A 27,577-nucleotide genomic window follows, 5' to 3' on the forward strand; every position below is an offset into this window, starting at 1 on the left:
TAACAGATTATCAGTAACATCAGCAACATATCAGTGAAGCAGCAATTGTGAAGCATCTGAATGCATTGAAGTAAATATCTTGTACATGTATTGTTGATACATTACATACATTAAGAAGATGTATTGTTAAAATGTTACTACCATTACGCAAAAACTAAACTTACCCAACCATACCCAACACCTAAGCCTAAGCCTGGCCCTAGTTCCAACCCTAACTTTAACTTCAACCCAAAACTAAATCCTATCCTTAATATCGCTGTTATTGTAAGAAAACCTTGTATCTCAATGTTTGTGGTTTTTCAGTTTTTTGATATAATTTGAAAGCACCTGTTGCCCTGTTGCCATTGTGTGTAAATGTCATGAATGGACCAAAAGAAATGGCCCAAAATAACTTGGAAAATTTTCTGTTTCCACTGACTTACATTAAAAAAAAACCAGGATGTTTTTTCCTTCTCCTGTAAAGTTACCATTTTGGAGATATAAGATTTTCTTCCGAAAGAGATCAGTCCTGGAGCAAATTGGTAATCAGCACAGGCAATACTGCCACTGAACAACAGATACCGAACTTTATGAAACTGTCATAAATGCTATACGATCTCCAGCAACACAGTGTTGCACACATGTGACAGAACTGCAGTATTCATGCAGAGAATAAAAAATAAAAGAATAAGAGAGAGAGAGAGAGAGAGAGAGAGAGAGAGAGAGAGAGAGAGAGAGAGAGAGAGAGCGAGGAGCGAGAGAGAGAAAAGGGGATAGGCCATGGGCACATCCCGGAGGGCAGAGGCAATTTTCAGCTCTACTGAGCCAGCTCTCGGAAACAGTTAAAGTCCTAAAGGCCAACAAAACTTGCTCATACTGCCGGCCTCTCAGCTCTAACTCATCCGTCCTGTCATTCGCCATCAAGCCTAAATTGCAGCTACAGTTTGCACCAGAAACCCATTAACAGGCAGAAAAGGGATAAATACAGTACAGAGCTGCAGAATTTCAGAGAGGAAACGTTAAAGTGCAGATCATTTTGGACCGAACGCTTGCATGGCAGTGTTTGGAGCTATAATGTGGGCCTTGCAGGGGGCTGTAAGTGTGAGAGCGCCACTGTAACTAATGTTATGTTATGCCTTCTATGCCTGGGGGCTGTGCAAGCTGTGTACTCACAAACACACACAGACAGCATACACACAAACACACAGACAGTCAGCAGAGTGCACAGCTGGGTGCTTGCATGGTAAACCTACAACCACCGTCTGCTTCAGATATCGTCTTGCACTACGCTAGTCTTCAGGGAGCAGGGGCAGGAAGATAGACAGAGCTGAGGCAGAGAGTGTGGCAGAACAGTATGGGACTAAAGAAAGTAGCTTTCCTTATTGAAATCCATTATGGATGGATTTCTATATCTGTATAGTGCTGGGCAATATATTTTCCACACCAGTAAACACAGTGATATAGATTTTCAGTGTTAATGGTTCTGATAGATAATGAGCGCTAAATCAATAGTAACATTTTATTGCATAAAACAGCTGCATCCCTATTGCCACAACAGTCAAAATATGGTAGGTTCCCTTTCGTGTAATTCTTAGAGAAGGAAAGAAAATCAAAACAAAATATGCTGTGTCAGGGTAATTAGGGCAGCAGTTCTCAGGAAGCGTCAGTTCATTAACTTTACTAATGCAAGCTGAAAGAGCCCATATCCTGTATTTGTGTTGCAGTTTTCCACTGAGATACTTGTAATATTTGTGAGGTTTTATGTACCAAAAACAGTCATAACTTAATGGTATATGGCCATTTTCCAACCTATTTTCCCCTTAGAAGTAAGCTGTACATATAGCTTAGATTATGGATCAATTCAAGTTAACAGACAGCATTAAAACAGCAGAGTTATAATGGTGGAGGATTAGTTCAAATTAACACACTAATACTAAGACTTAGTGCTTAAGATGTCACTATCCGTAGTTTTGTTAGCAGGGCACAGTGCATTTGTTCTGAACAATTCAGTAATATGAATGTGTTTCACGTTTCATTATTTGGCCGTAGTGTATTTATTTTTCAGGACAGGCTCTTCATCTCAGTCTAATTAGACTCCTATGCAGTTATCCAAGTTTCAAAAGCTTTTAGGGATTCTTGCTGACTAACTATGTCTATTAAAATCTGTTTCTTATAACTTGCATCAGGTTTCTGAACAAGATTAATGACCTTATACCACTTAATGTTATTTACTGAGAAATTAAAATGTAATCTGGGTAAACAGCTATGCACGCAGTGTTCTCATAATGGATGCTTTTAGTATTCAGCTGCAGCTGTGACTCTCTTCTGCTTTACAAGAATTAAAAACCCCCGAGGTAAAATCATCTTACAGAGTCTTTCTATGACCTTTACAGCACTGGCAAATCAGTTTAAAGACTGGGCATCAGAAACAATAAACATTTTGGCCTCAAAATACTGTTGCAAACTTATTGAAAGGCAAGCAATATTTAACTATACACAGTTCATTGTGTACTGCCTGAGGGTCTTGCCTGCAAGAGCCACAGTGAAACTCGGCTGAATGTAAATTTGCCATTAATTGATGCATGATATTTGTACGTGCTCAATATTAATTAAAAAAAACAAAGTTGCACAAAATCATAATTAAGTAACTAAATTTGAAATGCCTTTTTCATAAATATTGAACTTCAGCGGCAGTCCAATGTCGACCTAAGAAACTTGATTATACACAGTCCAACAAGTAGAATGATAAAAGGCTTCTGTAGGAGAGACTAGCACAATGTAATACATATTTGGGTTTTTGAGTTTTAGATTAGTTTTAAACTTGAGTTTAGTTATTTTAGAAGCATTTGAATGAGATTAATCTTCTATAATGGCATCAACATACATATTTCTGCCACAAATGAGAAGACTTTGTTTATAGCATACACCTTTTGTGCACTATTCAGCTAAAAGTGACATTAGTGGACACTTGATCTACACCAGGGGTCTGCTACTTGTGGTTCTGGAGCCAGACACAGCTCTTTTACTGCCTTGTTGCAGTTCCACAGCAGAGCAGAATGTGACTTTTAGGTAAAAGTAAAATGAAGCTCTGTTGCTTGTTCTAGCATAGTTTAATAATAAATGGTCTTAAAGACTGGAGTTAATGTAGCCTATAAATGTCAATTAACCAACCTTTAACACTGAATGAAAAATCTCGCCTAGCTAGTAGCTAACAAAAAGCAGAGCTAGAGAGAGATTTAAGATAAACATTGATAATTGGAGACAAATTGACTTATTTGCATTAATAAGAACTCCAGCTGTTTTCCTGATATGTTTAATCTGCAACCAGAAACTGACAAACACTAAAAAGTAGCAAAGAAGCTGACTTCAGCCTCGTAAAATGTACAGTGTTGAGAGACATTTCACAAAAAAGTTTCCTGCCAGAGATGCGAGAAAAGTACCTATAGCTGAACTACAGCTTAAAGCAGAGCAAAGTAAGTCTGTGTTTTTGTTTATATTATAATTTTTAGCCTATAGTAGGACATTAGCACAAACTGAGACGACTCCTGCCCTACAGCCTCAGCAAAAGAGTTCTATATAGTACCAAAAAGGCTTGTATTTTGCTTGCAAAAACAGGGGAACCCTTTTTGATGCTATATAGAACACATTTGAAAAGGTTTTTCATATAGAGCCATCTGCAACACATTCTCCATTAATTAACCCTTCTAGAACCATCTTTTTAAGAGTGTAACAGACTAACAGAGGTGGACGAAGTGCACAAATCACGTACTTGAGTTAAAGTAGAGATACCCAAGGTAAAATATTACTCCAGTAAAAGTAGAAGTCTTTACTCTAGACCTCAACTTGAGTAAAAGTACAAAAGTATTTGTCTTCAAATGTACTTAAGTACAAAGTAAAAGTACTAAAAGAGTAATTCTGGCTCTGATGTCCTGTTATCATTTTTATAATAAGACTCGCTTCATGAACTCATTTCAGGTGAAAGTCCTCCAGCGTCTCTCTTTGTAAACCAGTCTTTTAATAGAACGTCATTAATTAGTGACACTGACGTCTATTAAAATGATCAGAAGCACAAAACACTGAAGGTAAACAGTTTCCATCAGGAGAACCGAGTGGCTCTGAAATCACTTTTACAAACAAGCGAAGTTTCAGTTTAAGATTACTTTGTAAATTAGTTACAAGTTGAATAAAAACTGGCTTTAAACTCAGGATCACAAATAAGCTTCCTTTACTGTGTTGATCTGTAGGCCTCTGTTCATAAACATAAACCAGCCCAAACTAATTTACTATAAAATGAAAGTGTTTGTATGAATTCAGAAAAAAAGAAACGCGTCAGTCTCGACTGCATATGTGGACATATTTCTATATTGTGGTCTATTTACACAAAGTTAGGTTAGTTCATCATTTAGGTGACGTATGTGCTCCCAAAGTTTTACGCTGCTACGCTGATGTTGAACCGTGTGCTGCACTGGGTCGGTATGACCAACAGGTCAAAACCAGCTCAGAACAAAGTGACCGCTGTGCCCTGATTGGTGCTCTGGCTTTGCGCTTCTTTTGTTTTGACATGTTACGTTTTTATACACACAGAAACCAAAAGGAACAACAGATTTCTCAAAATGTAGCGGAGTAAAAAGTCAGATATTAGACTCTGAAATGTAGTGGAGTGAAAGTTAAAAAGTCGCCCCAAATGGAAAAACTTAAGTAAAGTACAGATCCAAGAAAAAACTACTTAAGTACAGAAACTAATTACATTTATTTAGTTACTGTCCACCACTGCAGACATTAGCTGAAACATTTGCTGAAAACTCAAAATGATATAAATTCCATGCTTTGAGTTTTCCAACCTTAATACATGGAAATGTGTAAATAAAAATAAAGATGAATAGTGAAAGAAACGGTGAGGAACACTGTCAAATTGATTTACTTATTAAAGTAGAACAGCAGATAACAGAACTGAAATGTTTCACCTAGATGACCATCTATAAAGTGTTTTTCATTAACAACCTGCTTTTAGACCAGCAAAACTGTCAGCATCAAACAAACAGCATTTAAATATTTCATCTTTCAGAAAGTGGAGAAAATCAAGCTCCACTCTTGCTTCAGATCTGAAAAAATCCACATATGTTTCTGTCCATCCCTCCACTGTGAGAAGACAACACAACACTGTGAGTCTGAAAGGATGTGTAGCTGTCAAGAAGCTGTTACTGAGAAAAGGAAACAGACAAAGTAGAAGAAAATCTGCGATTCAAACAAAGAAGCTGCTGGAGTTCTCAGAACAACTGACTGACCTCTCCAAGTCCAGACCTTAACATCACTGAGTATGTTTGAGATTACGTGACTCTTACACTCTATCTGTTGATATCATTTAGCTGATTGTCTTCTTTCATATGTAAGGTCACACCTGCACAGCCACAGTGCTGATGTATAGATGGCCTAGGACTGCCATGGTTCATGATGTAGAGAGTGTGTGCAGGTTATGACTCATAACACATGGTGTGTATGTGTTTGTGTGTGTGTGTGTGGCTCAGGTTGCTGAGGGCAGAGATCATAATGGTCTGCTAGGGCTCCTTCTGTTCTGTGCCGCAGTAGTGATTTATCTCCATTGCAAGCAGTTCTTGTCTGAAGCTGAAGTTGAATGGAGCAGCATTTATCCCGTGTTTGGAACTGTGGACTGGAGCTTCATCTCTGACTGTCAGTTTAAATGCCTGACATTTTTGCTCTACACTGCGTCGTTTTGTTGTCCTTAAGCCCTTTCCCAGGCTCAGTTCTGCTCCTTTGCTCATAATTTTAAAGCCCCAAATCAGAAAGCCCTGCAACTGGCAGCCAATTGTTTGCTACTGTATTGACAAAAGGCTGCTGCAGTTTCAACAAATACTGATGGGGAATTTAAAGATCAGGATTAGCATGGAAAAAAGTTGTTTCCAGAGCAGGGTTTAGGGGAAAGTTTGACCTTGTGTTTGTGTTTCTCTCTCTCTCTCTCTCTCTCTCTCTCTCTCTCTCTCTCTCTCTCTCTCTCTCTCTCAATCTCTCTCTCTCTCTCTCTCTCACTCCCGCTCTCATACACACTGGTGGATATGAGCTCCTGAGTGTTCCAGGGCTGAAGTAATGATTAAAGATGAGGTTATCAGGCTGGGCAGGGCTACCAGCACACACTCTTATGTTTCCCTATTAAAAACTTGGCCTTATTTGCCACTCTGCCCCCAAACTCTGAATAACTGTTGAAAATTCACTTATCTCCAGTGCCAGAAATCCCTAATCATAGCATTACACATGCAGCTAAGCACAACTAATCCCAATAAAAACACTAAAGTCCAGCAGTCTGTGCATTAAAAAGAGGAAAATTGCACAACAATGCCAACAGGCAGCATAGTCAATGCAGCTGCCTGCACCAGCCGTGCATACTCAGTCTGTTAAAAAATGGATCTGAATGCGGAGATTCAACTGCATCGATTTTGTAATGCTAGAAATAACTGAGATCGATTACACTACTGTTCAGTATGCAGCCAGCTAAAGCTCTCAGGCTATTTTTGGAACAGAAAATCCTAAAAATGAAAGTTTGGTTTGTGTTTTTTATTGTCTACATTTCTCTGCTAATTAAATATTGTCTTCAATCACATTTGTGAATTTAGTATTTTTAAAATAATTTTAATTTATACCAAAATACTCTATATGGTCAGAATCACATGGACATCCCTCCTAATTGTTGAGAATCTGGATTTGGCAGACGTGTACTAAAATGCATGGCACCAACAGTAAATTTTGGTGGAGGAGGGATAATAGTCTGTTCAGGGATTAGGCTTGGCTCCTTAGTTCCAGTGAAACGAAATGTTAAAGCCTTAGCATACAAAGACAATTTGGATAATTGTATGCTTTCAATTTTGTGGCAACAGCTTGGGGAAGAGCCTTTACTGTTCTAGCACGATTGTGTCCATGTGCACAAAGCAATGTCCATAAACATATGGTTTGGTATGGAGGAACTCCACTGGCCTGCACCAAGCCCTGACCTCAACCCTACTGAACACTTGTGGAAAGAACTAGGATGTCAATTGTGAGTCACTCCGTGTTCAACATCAGTGTCTAACCTTACTTGTGGAAAGCTTCAGAGAAGAGTGGAGGTTGTTTTAGCGTCAGAGCGTAGGACCAGTTCAATATTAAGGCCATTGATTTTGGAATGGGCTGACCAACTAACTTATATAGCTATGATAGTGAGTATTTCCAAATACTTTGGGCCTTATAGTGTAATTAAATACTTAAATCTGTGAAACTATAGGGTCAGGATGCTCATTGACAAACGTTTTCCATCCAGAGAATATATTTTGCATCAAAAGACTCGTTGTGAGACCTCTGTGGGTGGGGCGTCTGAGGCTGAAACTTCAGGACATTGAATAAATTCCCACATAACTATGACTATATCAGTTTTAACCATGGGGAAATTTGAGGTTTCTCCTTACATTAAATAGTTTTCCAGTTTTCCATGTTTTTCAATCAAACATAATAGAGAAATGGACACTCCTAACTCTACTAACACTACTGTTCAAAGCTTTGAGACTTTCTCTCATTCTCTGCTGTCTTCAGAAGGTCCATCTGTACAGGCCGTCCAAACTCTCTTACATTATTCACATTAAATGAACCTCTCTCTCTCTGCCTCATTCTCCCATGGTTTCTCTTTTTCCTGCACTTCTACAAGACTGGAGTGGTGTGTGCATGTGTTCCTCTCGGAGGAACAGTAGAAGTCATTTAGTGGTCATGTAGCTGCTGGACATGTGGCTCTGCTCCCTCAGATAATCTCAGTGGCTTTCTCAACGTCTATATAATAAGCTAATATTTCCTGAAGGGATATGCCAAGTGCCTTTAGTGCCATTACGCTGTCACTCTTTCTTTGTTTCTCTTGTATATAAATACGTTAGGAGAGCATTAATGTCACAAACAAACAATGGATGGATCATTTTCTAGGAATAGGGGCTTCTCTGCTTGTAAAACTGCACGTTTTACCTGCATTTATTCAACAATAATGGCCCCTGACTACAAAAATAATGGTTGCTCTTACAACACAAAGGGGATATGTACACAAATACAAGCACCGTTAATGCTATTTGTGGGTGATTCACAACAAAATGAGATGTCATTTGACTCCTATAAGGATCTTAAACACTTTTTGCCCTTTAGCAGGGTGATGATACCTAAGGCAGACCTGACTAAAAGACACATGCTTGAACCAAGTAAGACTTTCAAGTGACATTCCTAAGTCTTGCGGTTTTACAGTGAATCATGTAATGTGTATTTTAATTCAAAGCCTGTCAAAATAATGCAGGAGATGTTTAGCTTGTTAGCTAGCTGATCAGTCTAGTTCTTGTTAAGATTACAAGATTTTTTCCTTCACAACGCACAGGATTTAAGTGACTTGGCACAGTAATAGACAATTCAGTTGTTGTGAGGGGGCCGTAGGTGTGCATATATCAAGTATTTTACAGTGACTATGAATGCAGCTCAGCCAATCAGATTTTAAGACTGGATGATTTTGAAGTATACACCTTATAGCCAGAGTTAGTGTTGCTAGGAAACAGGCTGTACATGATGGAGCTAGCTTTAACACAGTGTTACAAATAGGCCAATGGTAAATGCTGTCCTTTTCCCCCATATACATTCAAAACAGTAAACAATTCATTTTTTTTAAATATTCACGCATTAGGAGCCCCTTTTCTCTGTATATTTTAAACATTTTTGAACTCCAATTTTGGAAACTCCTGTTTTTTTTTCATTGACTTTCCCTTTCCTTACACACATTGATTGTTTATATGTAATCTCATCAAAAATATTTTCTGAAAAATGGAGAAATAACTAATAATAACATATTTAATGACCAACTAGACTGGAAATTAAATATAAATCAGTCAATCAATCAATCAGCCAACCTTTGTTTAAACCTATAGCTGGGCCAATAGAGAAATCAGAGACTGAATCAGTTTAATAGTCAATATCATAGTATGACAATAAAAATTCAATAAAACATTAAAACAGCAATAATACAAGAACTTTAAAAAATAACAGATCAAACAGGGAAAAAATGAGTAAAAACGTAGCTAATGAATTAAATGTTTAATAAAATGAATATAAGAATAATAGAAGTGACACAATAAAGCAGTGGAGGTGGTTTGAAAGTTTAATATGTTAATGTGACACCAGTGAGGGTGGTCTATATGTAGTGCATATGTAATTAACTATGCATAAAAAATGTGACTTGTATTTTTATGGGTAATATTACACACACACACGCGCACACACACACACACACACACACACACACACACACACACACACACACACACACAGCTACTGAAATTAAAAGGCTTTGCAGGAATTTGATGAGCTTGATGGATCAAAGGCGAGCCATGGTATCAACTTTAAAGCAAATGTTAAAAGCAAAAAAATCCTTCCAAGTTTAAACACTGCTTAAAGTTTCTGTTTCAATTTATTTCATCCAGTTGATAAATCTGTTAAATAAAATATTGAAGAAAAAAAATTCTCATTTTAGCTGCGTGTAAGACAAGGCTAGGATGGTTTCAAGGATTGATGTGGGTGAATATTGTCCAATAGTAATCTCACTCAAAGCCATCTACAATCCACAGGACCTAAAATAAATTACATAGTGAATGAATGGCATTATGTAGCAAACTACCCTTAGCCTTTCTGTTCAATTCTATATAGATCCTTTTGGTCTGAGATTGAATTTGTTTAATCTTCATCTCATTCAAATTTTCTGGATCATCTGTCAGGCTTCAGTGATGTCTGGAATATCAAAGAAAAGGAATCTTTTATTCCATGAGAATAAAAATCTTCATTTTTGACATTTTTTTATTTTTTAGACACCATAAAAATGTTGGCAGCCCTTTAAATTGTATGAACAATTTGTGGTGGATGGACCAACTGATCTGAACAAGGATTTATGTTCTGCAGAGATTCAATACACTGTGGACTGTGTCTAGTGCGATATCAAACTATTAACAAAACTTGATGGTAACACATCAAATATGTCTTATTTAGAAACCTTAATCAAAGGCACTGAATCTCAGTGGATCAAAAGGTTCTGGCATTTCTCAAAAAAAGACTAAAACCACTCTTTTAACAGCCACTGTTGTTAAGACATTTACCAGAAGAGGTGTCTTTGCTTCATAGTGACTTCTTAATATCACTTGCTAGGGGCCTTTTACAGACATGCCTACTGAACAGTCATAACTATTAGGCAGGACTTCTTGCTGACAGATAAGCTATAAGGGCCACTGCAACCAACCAAATGCCAATTTTTTAATTTATTACAATAATAGAATAGTGTGTCCAAAAATAGTGGACACCCAACGTAATGGCATGTTTTTGTCAAATCTCCATTCATGGACACCTGCTTTCATAATTTTGTGCTTTTCTTGCTCTAAGGCTGCATTCACATTACCAGGCTGAAATGTCACATATCTGATTTTTGCCTGAATGTGACAATCTGATTTTTCAATCAGATCTAAGTCACCTTCATATCAAATCAAATCAAATTTATTTGTATAGCGCTTTTTACAACGGATGTTGTCACAAAGCAGCTTTACAGAATTTCAGAAAAGACAAAGTTTATCAAGACTGTAAGAATGTACAAACCCCCCAGTGGCAAGGAAAAACTCCTTCAGAACTGAGGAAGAAACCTTGGGGGGAACCAGGCTCACCAGGGGGGACCCATCCTCCTCTGGTCAAACTACCTACAAGTGATTATACTACTAATATTAATAGCAGTAATATTGGTATTAGGAATAGCTAGGAGTCTATGAGAGCATCAGTGTAGTGTGGGCAGCTAGTCCAAGGCAGGTGGTGGCAGCTGGGGCGTGGGCAGCTGGTCTGAAGTGGGTAGCAGGAGGGCTCACCTTCATATGTGGGCATAGATAGGATACATAACCTTTTTGTGACTGAGCAACCTTAATGGGAAGGTCACATGGTCACACTGAGCATGTGTCACCATTCAGCATTAAAGAGGACGCAGTGCCAAACCTGAAGTACCAGCAAACCCTGCAAAAGCAAGGCATCTGACCCTATTTCACCATTGTCTTGATCCAGTGATGAACAGCTTTTTGCTGGTTTTGTTTTGCTGGTTAGTTTGTTCTTCATAAAGCGTGTGGTTCATTCACGTGACATTACTGATTAGAATGTGTACATACAGGCTGTTTCAGAACACAGGCTCCTCTGTATGAATGACAAATTTGAGTCATTCACATCAATATGAATCATCAAGTTAGAAAGATCAGATCTGAGCAAAAAATTGCAATTGACCAATGAAGTTTGTGATGTAAACATAGCCAAAGACACCTGATTCCACTCATGAAGGACTTGAATGACTCAAATGCGGGAAAGACATGAAGCTTCTCATTGTAAGGCCCTCAGGACTAGAGTTTAAAACAGTGCCATTGCCGATTCATGTGCATCAGGGATAGAAGGGTTGAACCCAGTTGAAAAGCAGAACAATACAGGGATATTATTTTGAAGTACGGCACAAAAACACTTCTCCCAAGAATCATTCACTGAAAAGGTCTTTAAGGAACCGAATAATGGTTCTTCTGTGGCATTCTGCAAGGAGTGTATAACCCTTAGAATATCCTTGATGCCATCAGCAGATCCATTTGTAACTGAGACACTTTCTTGATAAGAATAAAGCTGATTCACTGCTTATAGTGGCAACAAGAGATGCAAACAAGGTGTGTGCAGATCTGTTCATTGCCTTAGAGTTTGTGAAACAACATATCCAACAGACTAAGATGGACTGTTCTCAAGTCAACAACTGGCTCTGTGTAATTTGAAGTAGCCCACGGTATACACACTTTCATTACATTACTCACTGCTTGCCTTAGTCTACAAACCCCAAGGTCATGATAACTGGTTGTTCCACTGCTACCACTTACACTTAGAACTCATTTAATTAGATGTCTACCAACTTTTGATTGACACATAATGGTCCACATGTAACCCCACACGCATTCTCATTCACAGGCAAAACAAACAACCCTCTTGAACTTCCATTCTGATAATCTCTCTACCTAACTGGGCTCAATTTATTTCTTTTCATCAAGAATTTCTTGAGGAATGTGGGGTATGCCCTGTTGTATAATATGTTCCCACATTATTCAGAAAGTGAAAGCAATAAAGTGTTTTTTCCTCTCTCTCCATCTTTCATGTGTAGGTGTGAAGGCTTGTGAGCACTGCTTCTTGTGGACTGTAGAGCTGCACCTGAGGCAGGGACAGATGGATGGAATAAACTTAACATTCTGGAACGCCTCTGAGGGCAATGAGACGGAAACGGTGGAAGAGACAAGCCCGTATAAGACAGTGGAGGTGGTATTCATAGTGCTGGTAGCAGGCTCACTTAGCTTGGTCACTGTGATCGGAAATATCCTGGTCATGCTCTCCATTAAGGTCAACAGAAGCCTGCAGACTGTTAACAACTACTTCCTGTTTAGCCTAGCATGTGCTGACCTCATCATTGGTCTCTGCTCCATGAACCTCTATACTGTTTATATTGTGATCGGTTATTGGCCGCTGGGCCCTGTGGTGTGCGATTTGTGGTTGGCGCTGGACTATGTGGTTAGCAATGCCTCCGTCATGAACTTGCTGATTATCAGTTTTGACCGCTATTTCTGCGTCACTAAGCCCCTGAGTTACCCTGTCAAGAGGACGACCAAAATGGCAGGGATGATGATCGCTGCTGCCTGGGTACTGTCGTTCATCCTGTGGGCTCCTGCCATCCTCTTTTGGCAGTTCATTGTGGGTGGCCGCACAGTGCCAGAGAAAGAGTGCTATATTCAGTTCTTCTCCAACGCTGCTGTCACCTTCGGCACCGCCATTGCTGCCTTTTACTTGCCTGTCATCATTATGATGGTGCTGTACTGGCAGATCTCCCGGGCAAGCAAGAGCCGCGTCAAGAAAGACAACCGCAAGCCTTCGGGGGCCAACCTTGGAACGGCTTCACCCAGCCAGACCCGCTGCAATGTCGCCAGCAAGCCTGAAAACAACAACTTGATGGTGGAGGACCCTGATAGGGGTCAGACCCAGACCACAGATGAGGTGACCAACCAGCACGACAGCAAACTGCAGAATGGCAAAGGGCCATCCACAGCCAGCAGGGAAGGGGAGAACGGAGCGAGGGACAACTGTGTCCCAGTGGAGGAGAAAGAAAGCTCCAACGACTCCACTTCTGGCAGTGGGGCCGCAGCCAATCAGAAGGAAGAGGAGGTGGTGCCTTCCAGAGCCAATGACAGTCAACAGCCCGCACGTCACCACACCAAAGCTGGGGGCTCCAAGCTCACCTGCATCAAAATTGTCACCAAGTCACCCAAGGGAGACTGCTACACCCCCACCAACACCACTGTGGAGATCGTGCCAGCGGCAGAGAAGCAGAACCATGTGACGCGGAAGATCGTGAAGATGACCAAGCAACCACCCAAGAAGAAGAAAGCACCTCCTTCCAGGGAGAAAAAGGTGACCCGCACCATCATGGCCATCCTGGTAGCCTTCGTTGCCACGTGGACACCCTACAACGTGATGGTTCTCATCAACACGTTCTGCTCAAGCTGCATCCCCAACACGGTGTGGACCATCGGATACTGGCTCTGCTACATCAACAGCACCATCAATCCTGCATGCTACGCTCTCTGCAACGCCACATTCAAAAAGACCTTCAAACAGCTTTTGCTCTGTCAGTATAAAAATATCCGCTCAGCCAGATGAGCTCTACGTGCGTGCTTGAATAAGTGCATATATGTGAACCTGTGGGCACGTATGAGTGTAATGTATTTGTGCAATGACTGAAAGTGTGAGTGTGGCAAATGGGTGCATTGCTGTTTTATGTCTTTCTGTATTTCTGTTATCAATAACCTGTTGTAGCACTTTACACAGAAGCGATTGCAACTCAGAAAGGAGAATATTGCTGCAGGCTTTGCATACAGACCTGGAGAGGTATTGTTGAGATTAAAAAAAAGTAACAAAACTACAGATATTACTACACACAAAATAGTGCTTTATAAACCTATAATATATAAAAGGTCAAAATATTAGCATAAAATACAGTTCACTGTGCAAAAATCAGAGACCACTATTTTGTTTATTAAATATCCAGTCAAACATCCTCTAAGTAAGAGATACTGATTTTTCAGCGTCAGAATTAAGAAGGAAGTGTATATTTAACAGACAATTACAGAAAAAGCCTCCAACACAAGTATAATATTCAATCTATCAGTGTCACTAAGAAAAGGGACATCTAAATATAACAGTCTAAATATGTGTTTGGATTACTTGAAGTGTGGTAAGCAGAAAATCCAACCAACTTCTAAGACAAGTGTGGAAAAATATCCCTGCAGATTTCTTTGAAAAACACTTTTCAACTCTGCTAAACTAACTGAAGCTGTAAAGAAAGGGCAAAGGGCGGACACTTTACATGCTAAAACAATGGTTTAGTTGTAGAAGATTGTGTAATTTTCTGTGAAATATATGTTGCATGTTTTTTCTGAAGCTGAAAATGAATAGCTTAGTATGTGAAAAATACTTGAAAAGGTGGTTGCTGACTTTTGCACAGCACTGTATGTCAGTGAGTCACAGTTTGGAGTGGAAATTCAGTGTTTAACCTAATTATTTAAGGTACAGTACCTAAATACAGATTTGAGTTGAAAGTGCAGTATTAAGATTTGAATCTGCACTGTTCAAATCTACACTGATTAAAGGGACAATAGGGCTGACTGAACACTCAAACCTAGTGTTTGGACTTCAGTATAAAATAATATTGTACATATTTGTATATAATCATGTACAGCATATATTGTGTGTATGGGGCAGTGTTAGGAATCAGGGTAAAATGTGTGTGTGGTTGGTAGACACAAGGAATGCATGCTGTTTGTGTGTGTATGTGTGTGTTGTACAGAGACAGTGTGAGAAAGAGAAAAAGAGTGAGATTGTACTAGTTAATCTACTGCATACATTGAATATAGGTGTTATATGGTAATGATTGCAGGAAGACGTATGGCTGGCCACAGGCTCTGTGTGTGTGTGTGTGTGTGTGTGTGTGTGTGTGTGTGTGTGTGTGTGTGTGTGTGTGTGTGTGTGTGTGTGTGTGTGTTCCTGTACTGGCTCAGACCTGAGAGAGCTACTGGAGAGCCACTTTGCCATATCCACATGTAAGAGCTTTGAGTGCTCAGGCCTCCAGAGATGCAAATTAAAAGCTTTTAAAATGATGATGGAGGAGCGGGGTGAAGAGACTCTTTTATACAGAGCCATTATTATGGGCTTGGGATTTTACACTTGGGTTTTTCATAACACATTGCATGCAATTTTATGACGCAGTGTCAAATGGTGGCACAACAACAAAATGACTCTAAACAATGAATTGTCTGTCTAATGTGGCGCTAATACAGCCTCAGTTACTGCAGATCAATAACCTAACCCGTGTCTTGTGGAGACCTTTAGCATGGACGTTACTTCACAACTCGGCTTTTCTCATATTTACAAACATGTAAATGAGTGCTAATGTTAGCAGGCATGCGGCAGGGGTTTGATTCATGAGACCTGCAGGTGGCTAAGGCACACTGCCAAAGTACCATTCTGGAGAGATCCTGTGCTTTTCCCCTGGGTGTAACAATAGGCAAGAGTCCAAGAGCTGGGTAAAAGGGCATACTAACCATCGGACAGTGTATGAATGATTGAGTGTGTAAGTTTATGCATATGTATGAACAGAGGTAGCGCGCATGTTGGCTCTAGTTGCATCACTTGATCCTTCTGCTATGTGGCAGTTCAGACTTATTGTATCTTGCTCTGAGGTATTTGAGCCACAGAGGGAAATGGAATTCCGCTCTTGACTGCTATAGTATGAGGCAAGTGGTTGTGCGTGTGTGTGTGTGTGTATTTGTCTTTTTGTGTGTGTGTGATCACCCTGAAATGGGGGTTATTCTAAATCACAGGCCTTGGCCTTGTGAAATAAAAAAGGGCTAGATATTTGAAACATTTCATCATAAAGCTGCACAATGCTATTGTGGTTCACGATGAAGTCTTTGGAGAAACCACTCTCATCTCTCATTCTCCTTAAACATGGCATATTTGAAGCAGAAGTCACAAAAGCAACATGAAGTAACATCTTCTCAAATATGTGCTCAAGAATTTGTTTAATGTTCACCTGTAATTCTTTCTGTCTGTCTCTTTTATAGTTGTTAATGTTAGGTGTAGCAAAGAGCATTGTGGATTTGAGTGCAGTGAGGGCTTTGACTGAAGAATTGCACAACATCGTATAGCATCACATAACAGATGAGCGCAACTATACTGCATAGAATGTGACGCAGCGAGAGCACTGATAAATCAAGCTCATTTTCCCTTCAGCTCATGTCGATTTAGTGGAATAAAACCTTATTTATTTAGTAAATGCGTCATGTTTGGTGTCAGCCAACCAACTGTACACAAACTCGCTGTTTTTCAATAATAATGATTATAGAATGTTAGCTAGGGTGGCAGACCACTGGTATTTGTTTGTTTATCTTAAAGATTTTAGACTGACTGCATACCTTCTTAAAACTTAGTGACTCATTGATTCAGTTGTGTTGGATAAGGAGAAGGTTTTGACTCAGTGGCGTTGGGTAAATTGAAGGGTTTGACTCAACGCTGTTGGGTGTAGTGAAGTATGACTCAGTGGTGTTGAGTAGAGAAGATGTTGACTCAGTGGTGTTGAAGGATTTGGCTCATTAGTGTTGGGTAAACTAAACAATTAGTCAGCAGTGGGCTTGGGGAAGGTAGGGGTAGGGGTAGATTGGTGTGGGGTAGAGTGAAAGCTTTCACTCTGTGGTGTTGGATAGACTGAAGGGTTAGTCCACAGTGGTGCTGGGTAGGCTGAAAGGTTAGTCTACAGTAGTGTTAAGTAAAATGAAGGCTTAGTTAAATGTGGTGTTGGGAAGGCTGAAAGGTTATTCGGCAGTGGTGTTGGGTAGACTGAAATGTTAGCCTAGTAGTGTTCAGTAGACAGACTTTTGGCTCTATAAAGAAACTTTTAATGGAAATTTAATGAGAACATGAAGAACTTTTTAAATGTTGAAAGAATCCACACATAATGTAAAAATTCCATACCTAGAAATATCCGCCCAAGACAAGGACTCTTTAGGAACTTTTGTTCTTCAGAGTCTAGTTTTGGTTAGAGTGCAGGATTTTGGCTGCAGTGTTTGGAACAGGAGGAGTCACTGCCGTAAGCAGTGCGATACAGAGCAATGTGGGTCGGAGTAATAACGGAATCTCACGGTAAGATGGATCAGATTAGCTGATGATGCTGAACACTGTACGAGATTGAAGATTACACATTACACGGTCGGCAGGCTCAGTGGTTGCCTGCTCCACTTAGTGTCCCACACGCTTTAATCTCCTCAGCCATGAATCCACGTAAAAGCGAGACATTGTTTAAACAAGCAAGGGATGCTTACAGGGCTTCTGCTATTTATATTAACATTTCACTTTTCCCTTTCTCATATACATCCTCTATCTTACTCTCCCACTCTTTGCAGCCCCCTCTTAGAACCTTCCTTTTCACTTTCCACCCCCAAGGTTCTCTTTCTATCTTTTAGCCATACAATTATCTTTCTTCATGTTTTATTATCAGTTTGTCAACTTTCTGCAAATTGCTTTTTTCCATCGCTCCTAGTTTCACAGCCACATGGTAATTTAATTCTCTCTAGAGTCTTTGTAGTCTTTTGCAGGTGCACAGACTCAGTCCTGAGTGTAAAGACCTTTCTTGAAAGGATACTGCATGTTCTTTTCTGGAAAGACTCTAGATGTTGGAACTGTAGTGTAGGGGTTTGGAATCTTTCAGCCGCAAAAACATTACTGAGGTCAGTACTGATGTTGGCTAATTAAGCTTGCAACGGTGCTGCACTTTATCCCAAAGATAATTCATGAGGCTTCATCTCTCCAGAGAACACAATTTTACTGCTCCCTGGTGAAATGATGAGGAGCTAATGCCCCTCTATTTGACCCTTGGCAATAGTGTATGGACAAATTAGGCTGGTGTGCACCTGTTCCAAGGCATTCTATTCTATTTCCAAAGCTTTCCTATAGAGATTACATGGCTGTGTGCATGCAATTTAACACCGGTGTCAACAACAGATGGGTAAATGCACATATATATCAAGTGTGTCTGAACACTTTTTAATGCATACTGTTTGTGTTTTAAAGGCATCTGGACCTGGTTGAGAGCTCTGGTAGGTCTGGCAGGGAGCTATGACTGGGCGATATGACAATAAGATATTATCACAACAAATTACATCACAAAAAGCTTTTCAGAGTATAACATGTGTGTCATCAGTGCTTCCAGAACACTTCATATTTCATTAAAAAGACATTCCCGATGAATGTAGCTGTCTAAAGTTTCACCCTACATTTTAAAGAGTGATGCACTGATGTGTACATCATTTACACATGAACACAGTGGTGAGCAGTTTTGGTGTCATTTTGTTGTCATAGTTTTCTAAGATTATATTAGTTGGCACATCCTCTACAGGGACCAAACTTAAGATACGGCACTTCTCTGAAAATTTTAGTGCACGATTTCTATTTACTGGCTGACTTGAAAAATGAAACATGAAATATAAAATGTTCACTTTTGTACAGGCCACATCGTATGTTTTGGTTTTTCACCAAAAAGGTTCAATTTTGCAAATTTACAGTACTTGTGCATTAAAATGTGCTGTAGTGTGTTCTTCGTAGATCATGTGTTAACTAAACGTCATTTGACCAGGAGAGCCAAAACTGTTGCTATAGAACTCTAAAGTATATTCCAGAAAACATAATATCGTCTTTATGTTGGCAATAACTGTGTTGATGGGATAAACTTTTTCACACTGCTTCAATACTTTAACTTAAACTTAAGCAACTTAGTTGTCTTAAAATTTTGATTTCATTGAGCTTCAAACAATACGTTAACGGAAGGTAAAACACACACATTATTGTTCTGTTAATGTACTATTAGAAAGTCAATTAACTCAATTTTTTAAGGCAACCAGGTTACGTACTTTTTAAATGAAAACTGAATAATTTTTTTTACAGTGCAATGAGGAAATAATGTATAGAATCATGTTAACTATATTTAATATGTTATATATTGTTATATATTTATTTCAATGTATTCTGGAGTCTAAGAAGCCACAGTTGGTCCTGCTGGAAAGATATTGTGCAACATCTCAAATGTTGAATAAGAACAAATCATTGGACACATATTTTTTTCATAGCATTTTTTAAATTGTGTCCATTCCAATGTACCAAACCCAAAAATATTGTAAGATTTTGCCATGTTGCCTGCCCCTACGGTCCACATCCTTGTTCTAATGGAAAGAAGTTCCCTTAAAGGCACTACTGTGCTTTCCCATTTCAGCCTCATGGCTTCACCGCTCTGACAGCATGATGGAAGACGTTTGAGGGCTTGCCTCTATGGAGCCGTCTCAGTAATATGAGACAGACAGGCCAGTCCCGGCAGCATGCCAGGCCCAGAGCTTTCCCATCCGTCAGGCTGATAAGTGGATATGGGCCTGCATGTCACCTGTCGCACTCCTCACCTCCACCCCCCCTCCACGTCCTCCTCTTTCTCCTGATGTTGGGAGCGTTGCAGCCCACCTGCTCACCTCGAAGAGCAACTAGAGCAGTCATTGCGGCTGTGTCGTTAACGCAGTGTGAAAGACCAGTCCGATAGCCGCTAATCTCTACCACAGAGATAGCAGGAGTGTGGCAGTGAGTGTTCAACATGGCACACAGATCAGTTTTCCACTCACCTTTCACTCTCCATCCCTACAGCATGACCTGTGTGGCCCTGAACGTGTGAACACATTCTTAAATGGCACAACATTCATGTATCGCATTCACTCTGACCTTTTTGACGGAGATAAACTGGAGAGTGGTACATGATACCGCAGAGTGGAGTATGACAGAGCAGTGTGCAATGGCACACGAGTGTAAGTGATAAGATGCGCTTGGCCAGGTGGGTCGAGCTGTGCGACAGCTGGCAGTCATCTGCAGGACCTCGCCAGCTCTTTGAGCTGTGTGTACTGTTCTTGCCTGATAAGAAGCCACTCTGTTCTCAGAGAGGAAGAGCGAGGGGAAAAAAAGAAAGTGTCAATCGGCATCTCTGGGTGACACCTGTTTAAAAGCAACAGAGATGTTTAGGGTCACGGCACCACCAGCTTTCTGTCTCAGATACACCACTGGGTGACTGGTGCAAAGAGTACAGGAAGTGAGTGAGTGTGCATGGGTGTTAGCATGCAGCAGTGGAGTGCTATGGCCGAGTGAGCTGGAGAAGAATTCAACACTCTTGTCTTGTCTCCGTTCTTATCATGACAACATGCAACGTCATATAAACATATAGCACAGTAGAAATATCAAAGGGCTAGGATCTAATTTAAGATCTACAAATGTATTATCATTTTTTTTATATTCTTCACAATTTATTATTTTTATTTAATATTTTTTGGAAACAAAAGGTGCCAGAAAGGGATCCACACTGAAATGCTCTGTATTCAACTTTGTACCTTTGAAGTTTAAGTTATTACCTTGGTCGTTTCAAAATTTTGATTTAACAGGATGTAAAAACTGATTGTTCATTTGTTAACTTACAGAACTTAGAACTCTAATCAACCCAAAAGTTTAAGGAAACTAGGTCGCATCCTTTTTTGAGAATCCATAAAGAACCATTTTTAAAAGGTAGTCTGAGGAAATTGTAAAGCTTTAAAGTAACTTTACATAATATAAAAATTCTATACCAATTTAAGGGATCTTCTGAGAACCTTTACATTATGTGTAAAGCAGACATTCTTAAACTAGTCCTCAGGACCCCCATTTGGTCCACTTTTTTGGCTTGCATTGTGAATTAGGTGGGAGCAAAAATGTGGGCTGTCTGGGGGAGCTCTGAGGACCAGACAGAGAACCACTGCCCTAAAGAATCATCTATTGAAAGTTTTGTAGGGAATCAAATGTAGTTCTTCTATGGCGTCATGCAAGGAACCCCGTCTGGCACCTTTATTTTTGAGAGTCTATATGGTTTTATTTTAGATTCTATAAATAAATATAGGAAGACGCTAAAGGTTTATTTGGAGCAATATTATAGGATCTCTAAAGAAGGCTCCAATGGATGGAATTCCAATAAAGGAATACCTCAGCATCTTTGAACTTAACAAAACAATAGTTTAGATGTTTGTCCCTGTTGTAGTGTAAGAACAGAAAACTGATTCCAAATACTCATCAAATGTCAGTGGCCAGTGTGTTTTGAGTCAAACGCTTTTCTGTTCTTTTACTAAAAATAGCCTAAAATAGCCCTTCAGTAAATGTCAAAACTTGATCAAAAAATTGCTTTAAAAACCCTCTATGATTATTTCTGCTAGCCCCTATGAAATTCTCCTATGTTAACGGTAAGATAGTGGTGATTAATATGATTAAACACAAACATTGGAAGCAGGACTTGCAGAAGGACTAGTCTGATGTTTTTCTCACAAAACTGGTTCCATTGGAAATGAAAACATTTTGCTTCATTCCACTGTCACTTATTCTGATAGTGGTTAATCTGACACATCAGGCCTGTCCTGAAGTCTTAATCAATAAGAGAGGCTGCATCTGTCTTCGCTGTATTTAACTACATGCAAAGAAAATCCTAATTTGATGAGGCCTAGAAGGCCCTAAGGGTTCCCCACTGGCTAAATACACACTATAAATAGAGATTAGGTTAAAGAATTAGTGATACATACTTTTAAAGAACCATTAAGTGCTAGGTTCTTTAAATAACACAAGCTCCCAAAATCTGTTTTTGCCCCCCCTTGTTTTAAAGAATGTATATTATTCCTATATTATTGTGCGGATTTGAAATATTATTTTTATTCTAAATATCCTACTATATATGTAATATATATATATTACATTTAAAAATCTGTTATTTTTTGTGTGGTCAGGGCGGCACTGGCTGTTCCTGCAGCAGAATGTATGAAGGCTGAGGCTGGAGTGATGAGGCTGATAATTACATAGTCAACCTCCCCCTGTGCTGCCTGGATAATTCCACACAGTTACTTTTTCAAAACGACATGAAGTGCCTTACAGAATTCAAAGATGAATTATTTAAACTTTTGATTATTTATTAATATATTTATTTTGATTAATATGCCTTTCTTCTTCTTTTTTTCGCTATCACGGTGTGATTATGTTGTGTATGACTGTGAGTTGACGGAAAAGCACAGGATCCTTTAAACTGAACATTTCACTTACGCAGGGTGTCAAGAGTCTGTCCAGTGAAGCTGCAGCAGCAATGTAACGTAATGAGAGGTCTTAATGGTTCTGTCAGTGCAGTGCTATCTCTGTATATATGTGGATGGGTCATCTCTGGAGACCTGAGGCTGCGTTCAGTATAGCATTTCACAAAAATGAGATTTGGGGTGTGTGTGTGTGTGTGTGTGTGTGGGTGTATGTGTGTGTATGTGTGTGTGTGTCTGTGTGTGTGTGTGTATAAGGATGCGTGTGAGAGTGTATGAAGTTTGTATATAAGTCTTTATGTCTTGGTCACTTGTACACTTTTGCTGTGTATTGGGGGGTAATGGGTTTGAGTTAAACTGAGATTAAATTGAGAACTGTGTGTATATCAAAACTATAAAATAGCCTTGGCATGTGGTTAACCTGGGTGTTACACAATGTGAAATACTCTGCTGTAAAGCAGGACAGTGAGAACATATCACATACACGCACCGGCAATTTCAGAGAAGAAAAAATAAAAACCAACGGCTGCCAAAGACACATACTTAACTGCCAGGGACAAGCCAACCTGTCAACAAACAAACAAGCAAGCAAGCAAACAAACAAACAAAATGATCAAGTAACATCACAGGAGCATACTGTATTGTATGTACTTAAATACATCTTTTTGTATGAGGTTTTATAAATGTCCACTCAATGCTGTACAGATGTATTGTACATAAAGTGCGAGCTGTTGTTAGACTGAGGAGATGACTCTCAAGTATTGATTCTGGAGCTGAAGCATCTGTCAGTGGAAACAAGGGATAATTGGACGTTAAATCAAGAGTCCACCACAGACAAGCTGAGCTTTCAATTACCAAGTGAGAGAGAGAGAGAGAGAGAGAGAGAGAGAGGTGAAAGATGACAGAACATGATAAAGTTAGTGAAAGTTTCTAATTGTTAGTCGCAGAAGCTCAGTAGAGCCAAGTGCTAAGAGAACTTGTCTGGGCATGCTAACATAAAAACAGACTTCAGTTCATGTTTTGTGGGGTTTTTTTTTTTTCTTTCTTTCTTTTGCTTTTGATGGAGTGCTTAGCTGAGCACCGTCTGGTGCCTGGGAGAGCGCATTCGCTCGCAAAAATGTGCTCATATGCCTGAGCTGGACCCAATGATACCAACTAAGACGTTTCTCTAGAGTGTTTCCACACAGAGTAAAAGCAGCTTAGCCTGTGAGTGAGACAAAGGAACCAGAGGAAGCATGACTCTAAGGCAAACTCCTCTTTGGAATGAACCAAAAATCAAAAGAAAAAAAAAAAAAAACACAGTGTGCTTGCATTAGAACGTATGAACAGAATGAGCTTTGACTCGGGAAGTTGGAGCAGATAGAAACAGACATGGATAAAAAAAAAAACACGTCCTGTGTCTGATGTACATATTTAACTCTTTATCTTCTGTTTCTGATATGTGTAGATCCTCATTGTGCTTTCCCTTCACGGTGGGTTGTGACTTTACATCTAGTAGAAGTAATCTGTTAACCGCAAGTTCCCATTGTAATATAACATGAACATTCTATGTGATTTGGCACAGTTGCTGTGTAAATACATGTGTTTATTATTCATCTGAATGTTGCCTTCCCACCCCTCCCGCCTTCCTCTCTTGACCCACACCCCCCCGCCCCCCTTCCCTTACTAGCTGACCTCCAGTTTGTACACTTCTAATGGTACCGATTTCTTTGAGGGAAATGATTGGAGGAGAAATCTGGATGTTCACAAATCACTAATGAAACCATAATAATAAAATACATTCACAATATATATTGTGCCACATTCTTTTGGAGAAGAATTCTATCAATAAAGATATAAGACTGAGTAAAATACTTTGTACTTTCTTTATTTATTAATATATTTAGTAAATGTATATAAACTTGTAGCATGTGGCTTTGTACACTCATTGGCCATTTTATTAGAAACCCCTCCCCTGTAGCACCACCTTGCTGGTAAATAAAGGCTGTAGCCCATCTGTTAATGTACTGTGCTAGCCATGCTCTGGCCCATTAGCAGTGCTCAGATTCTGACCACAAGAGCTGCTTTTGGATGGACATTTTTATTTTGGCAGACTACTCTCATCCTAGTAGTGACTCTGACCTGTGAAAAATAAGAAAACTGGGGGTCGTCAAATTAAATTTGATGTTTTTTAATTGTTATTGTTTAGAAGGAGGGTTATTGTGTTGCATAAAGGACAACACTAAATTGACAAACAATTTGTTTTCTAAATACATTGTGTCCCACTACATTTTAATACATTAAACCCAACAACCAATGCAACACTTCCTTGGCAAGCCTCTGCTCCTGACAATCACAGCATTTATCCCCATAATGATGATATGAATTAAAATCTCTCAGCTGTGATGTACATAACAAACACCAGCAAACTGAAAAACCTGAACCCATCAATCCATCTTGAGCTAAAGCATACTGCCACAGCGGATGAGGATTTTTTTTTTCTCTTTCATTTATATCTTACCTTTAAAGTAAACGTTCACAGACCACAGTCAATAATGATGCAGCAAATTTTCTGCAACTCAGACAACATTCTTATTTGTGTTTGCCTTGACCATCCTATACTTTATCAGGGTATCAGGTCTTACTTTCACAGATCCACCAAGCACATCTTTTGTATATCTGCTTCAAATTAAAAGTACATATACAGGAATGCTAAGGTAATGAGATGAGTGGAATACAATGATAGCAGAGATTGGAGGACAAAATGAATTAGACATTTAGGCCCAATCTCATTTCACCCCTTGCCCCTAACACTTAGCCCTACCCCTCCGTTTTCCACGTTCACATCTAGGGGTAGGGTGTCCTGATTGTTGTTGAGATGGAGAGGTAGGGTGAAGGGTTAGGGCTAGATGGCCCTTCAAACAGAGATTTTTCAGAGGCGCACTACAAACAGAGTGTTATGAGAAAATTCCCAGAATGGTATGCAAATCATCGGCAAGCTGGCTAAACAAGAGATTGAAGAGACACATAAATGTAAGTATTTTCTCTGTTAAAAAGTTGTTATATTGTAAGAACCATTGTAATAGCATTTTATGGTCATTTCCTTCATAACACGAATAAAAGTTGCTAGTAATACACTGATGTCTCGGTCACTACCTAGAGAAATTTCCCGTTCCACCTTAAATGGTGCAGCAGTTACATTCTGGTACATGAGGTTGCTGCACCATTTAAGGTGGAATGGGAAATCGATCATGAAGCTGGCGATTAGAAAGCTAATTCTTGGTGGCGATAATAAATAATTGCCCCTCTCTTTGAAGGCGGATGATGCTCTAAATGTATTTAAGCAGTGAGGAGCTGAACTTTCCCCTCCTCTGCTGTCACTGCAGGCTGGCAGGGTCGCCTACAGAGCAGCGCTAGTAGCTGTTAATGAAGTTATGTTGTTTTTTTGTTTGTGCTCTTTTTTATTTGGTGACTCGTTTCATTGATTGATGCATAAAACTGAAGTTGTGAATAAATCACGAGCGCCCAGGCTTTTCAGTCTCCTTCGGCTAAATGGCAAATGTCAGTGCGATATACCATTATCGCTATAGTATGGAGACAAACCCGGAAAAGATGTCCTGGTTATTTTTTCCAGGCTATTTTAAATATGATTCACCTGTTCTGTCATGTGACACACAAGTGAGATCACCGCAGCTAGAGGCGGCATATTGGAAATGGACGAAAAAACTTGTCTCGTCTGTTTACATGAAAGTCGCTGACGACAACTGATGATGTATCCAATTTTTGAAGGGTTTTTCCATTTCATAGGGGGGGGAGATTTCAACCACTACCCCTTGTAACTCAGTTTCAAGGGGGAGGGTTACACTCAAAAACAAGGGGTAGGGGTAAAAATAAGAAATGGGATTGGGCCTTAGTAATGTTGTAAAGTTGTAAAGAGGATTATGTTCAGTGATATGGTTGACATTCATTCTTTTTTTGCAGTTCTGCCCACAGCAAGTCAAAACAGCATGCTGGGACTCTTTTCTGAAGGAAAAAAATTGTTGCAAAGTGGAATATACATACATGTCTGTTACAAGTTTTAAACAAAACGTGGGCTCTTTTACAAAATCTTTTACAACCCTCAAATGTTTGTGTTTACTCTAGAGCAGCCAAACTAGTGCTGTAGTTCAGCACTAATATCCTTTTAGAATCTTATAGGGGAGAAAGCAAAAATTGCCTTCTCATAGAGGTGTTTTTGGAGTGTTTTGACATCTACGGCCTGATCTGAAGGTGTAGCTCTAAGGTTATGTCCAGACTGCCACCTGAAATCCAGTTTTAGGCATAGTCAGATTTCATCCAAACTGAGTTTTAATAATGTCTGGAAGCTTAAAACCACAAGAAATACAATTTTTGTGAATCTGATCCAACCACATTTGGAGGTACTTGTAAACACAATTCCAATCAGCTTTTAACAGATGCAACTCAGTCTGTATGTTCTGGCCATTCAATTCAGATTTTAACATGTCTTTTTCACCACTCAAAATGCTACAAAGAGTGACAGAGTGACAGAAGTGCTGGGATTCAAGAAGAGCACCGGAGATTCATGCTTATGCCAGAGAATTGTGAAGATTTTGGAGGGCAAGGTGATGCAGCTCCATCTCTCCTGCATGCACATTTGAAATCTGTCTCACCAGCATAGCTATGTGCACTCTCAGAAAAAAAGGTATGAAACATACCAGGGCAATAGCCCTCTTGTCACTGGGGTGGTACCCCCAAGGGCACATCTTAATACCTTTAGTCAGGGAATATAATTGTAGCAACACCCACTAAAATTATGTTTTCTTAGTTGTACTGACTCCACACACCCCGTCTCATCTCCAGGCTTTTTATTTTATTGTTCTGTTTTAACATTATGTAATGAAAAGATACAAATATAGACCTTTCACCTGGGAAAACACAATTGGGCCTTAAAATCACAGCATTTACAGATTGTTTGTATCTTGATGAATGAAAAATTTACTTTTTCAGCACCTTTACCTCTAGCAGTGTAGTTACTGACGCCTACATTGTTACCACAGTAACCCATGCAGGTAGGCAGGTGATGTCTGGGCACACAAATCCAATCTAATCACTTGCAAATAACAGTCTGGATAGTCGTCTCAAAGGATCTGATTGGGGAAACAAATCCAATTTGCCTGCAGTCTGAACACAACCACATAGTCATGCTTCACCACTGATTTTTGCCAGTGTTAGCCCCAATCACAGAATTAGGATGGCCTTAGGACAGAGATTGGGAAATGCATCTGTTGTACAGACAAATTAAAGAATAATATAGAAAACGTATTCTATACTCAAGCATAATATAAGAAACAAAAACAGCTGAA

The 27,577-nt window shown here is 39.5% G+C and overlaps 1 protein-coding gene across 2 annotated transcripts in view; it reads left to right on the forward strand.

Moving 5' to 3' along the window:
- chrm2a (cholinergic receptor, muscarinic 2a) overlaps window positions 1-23,623 on the forward strand; it is a 150,101-nt gene extending 126,478 nt beyond the window's left edge. For both annotated transcript variants that reach the window (XM_037542959.1, XM_017697032.2), the window contains exon 3: window positions 12,182-23,623. In XM_037542959.1, the coding sequence (XP_037398856.1) occupies window positions 12,244-13,725 (1,482 nt within the window). In that variant the 5' untranslated portion in view covers window positions 12,182-12,243 and the 3' untranslated portion in view covers window positions 13,726-23,623. The remainder of the gene's footprint in view (window positions 1-12,181) is intronic.
- The last annotated feature ends 3,954 nt before the right edge of the window (window positions 23,624-27,577 follow it).

Source organism: Pygocentrus nattereri, chromosome 11, assembly GCF_015220715.1.
Source record: "Pygocentrus nattereri isolate fPygNat1 chromosome 11, fPygNat1.pri, whole genome shotgun sequence".
In the NCBI taxonomy this organism is placed as follows: Eukaryota; Metazoa; Chordata; class Actinopteri; order Characiformes; family Serrasalmidae; genus Pygocentrus; species Pygocentrus nattereri.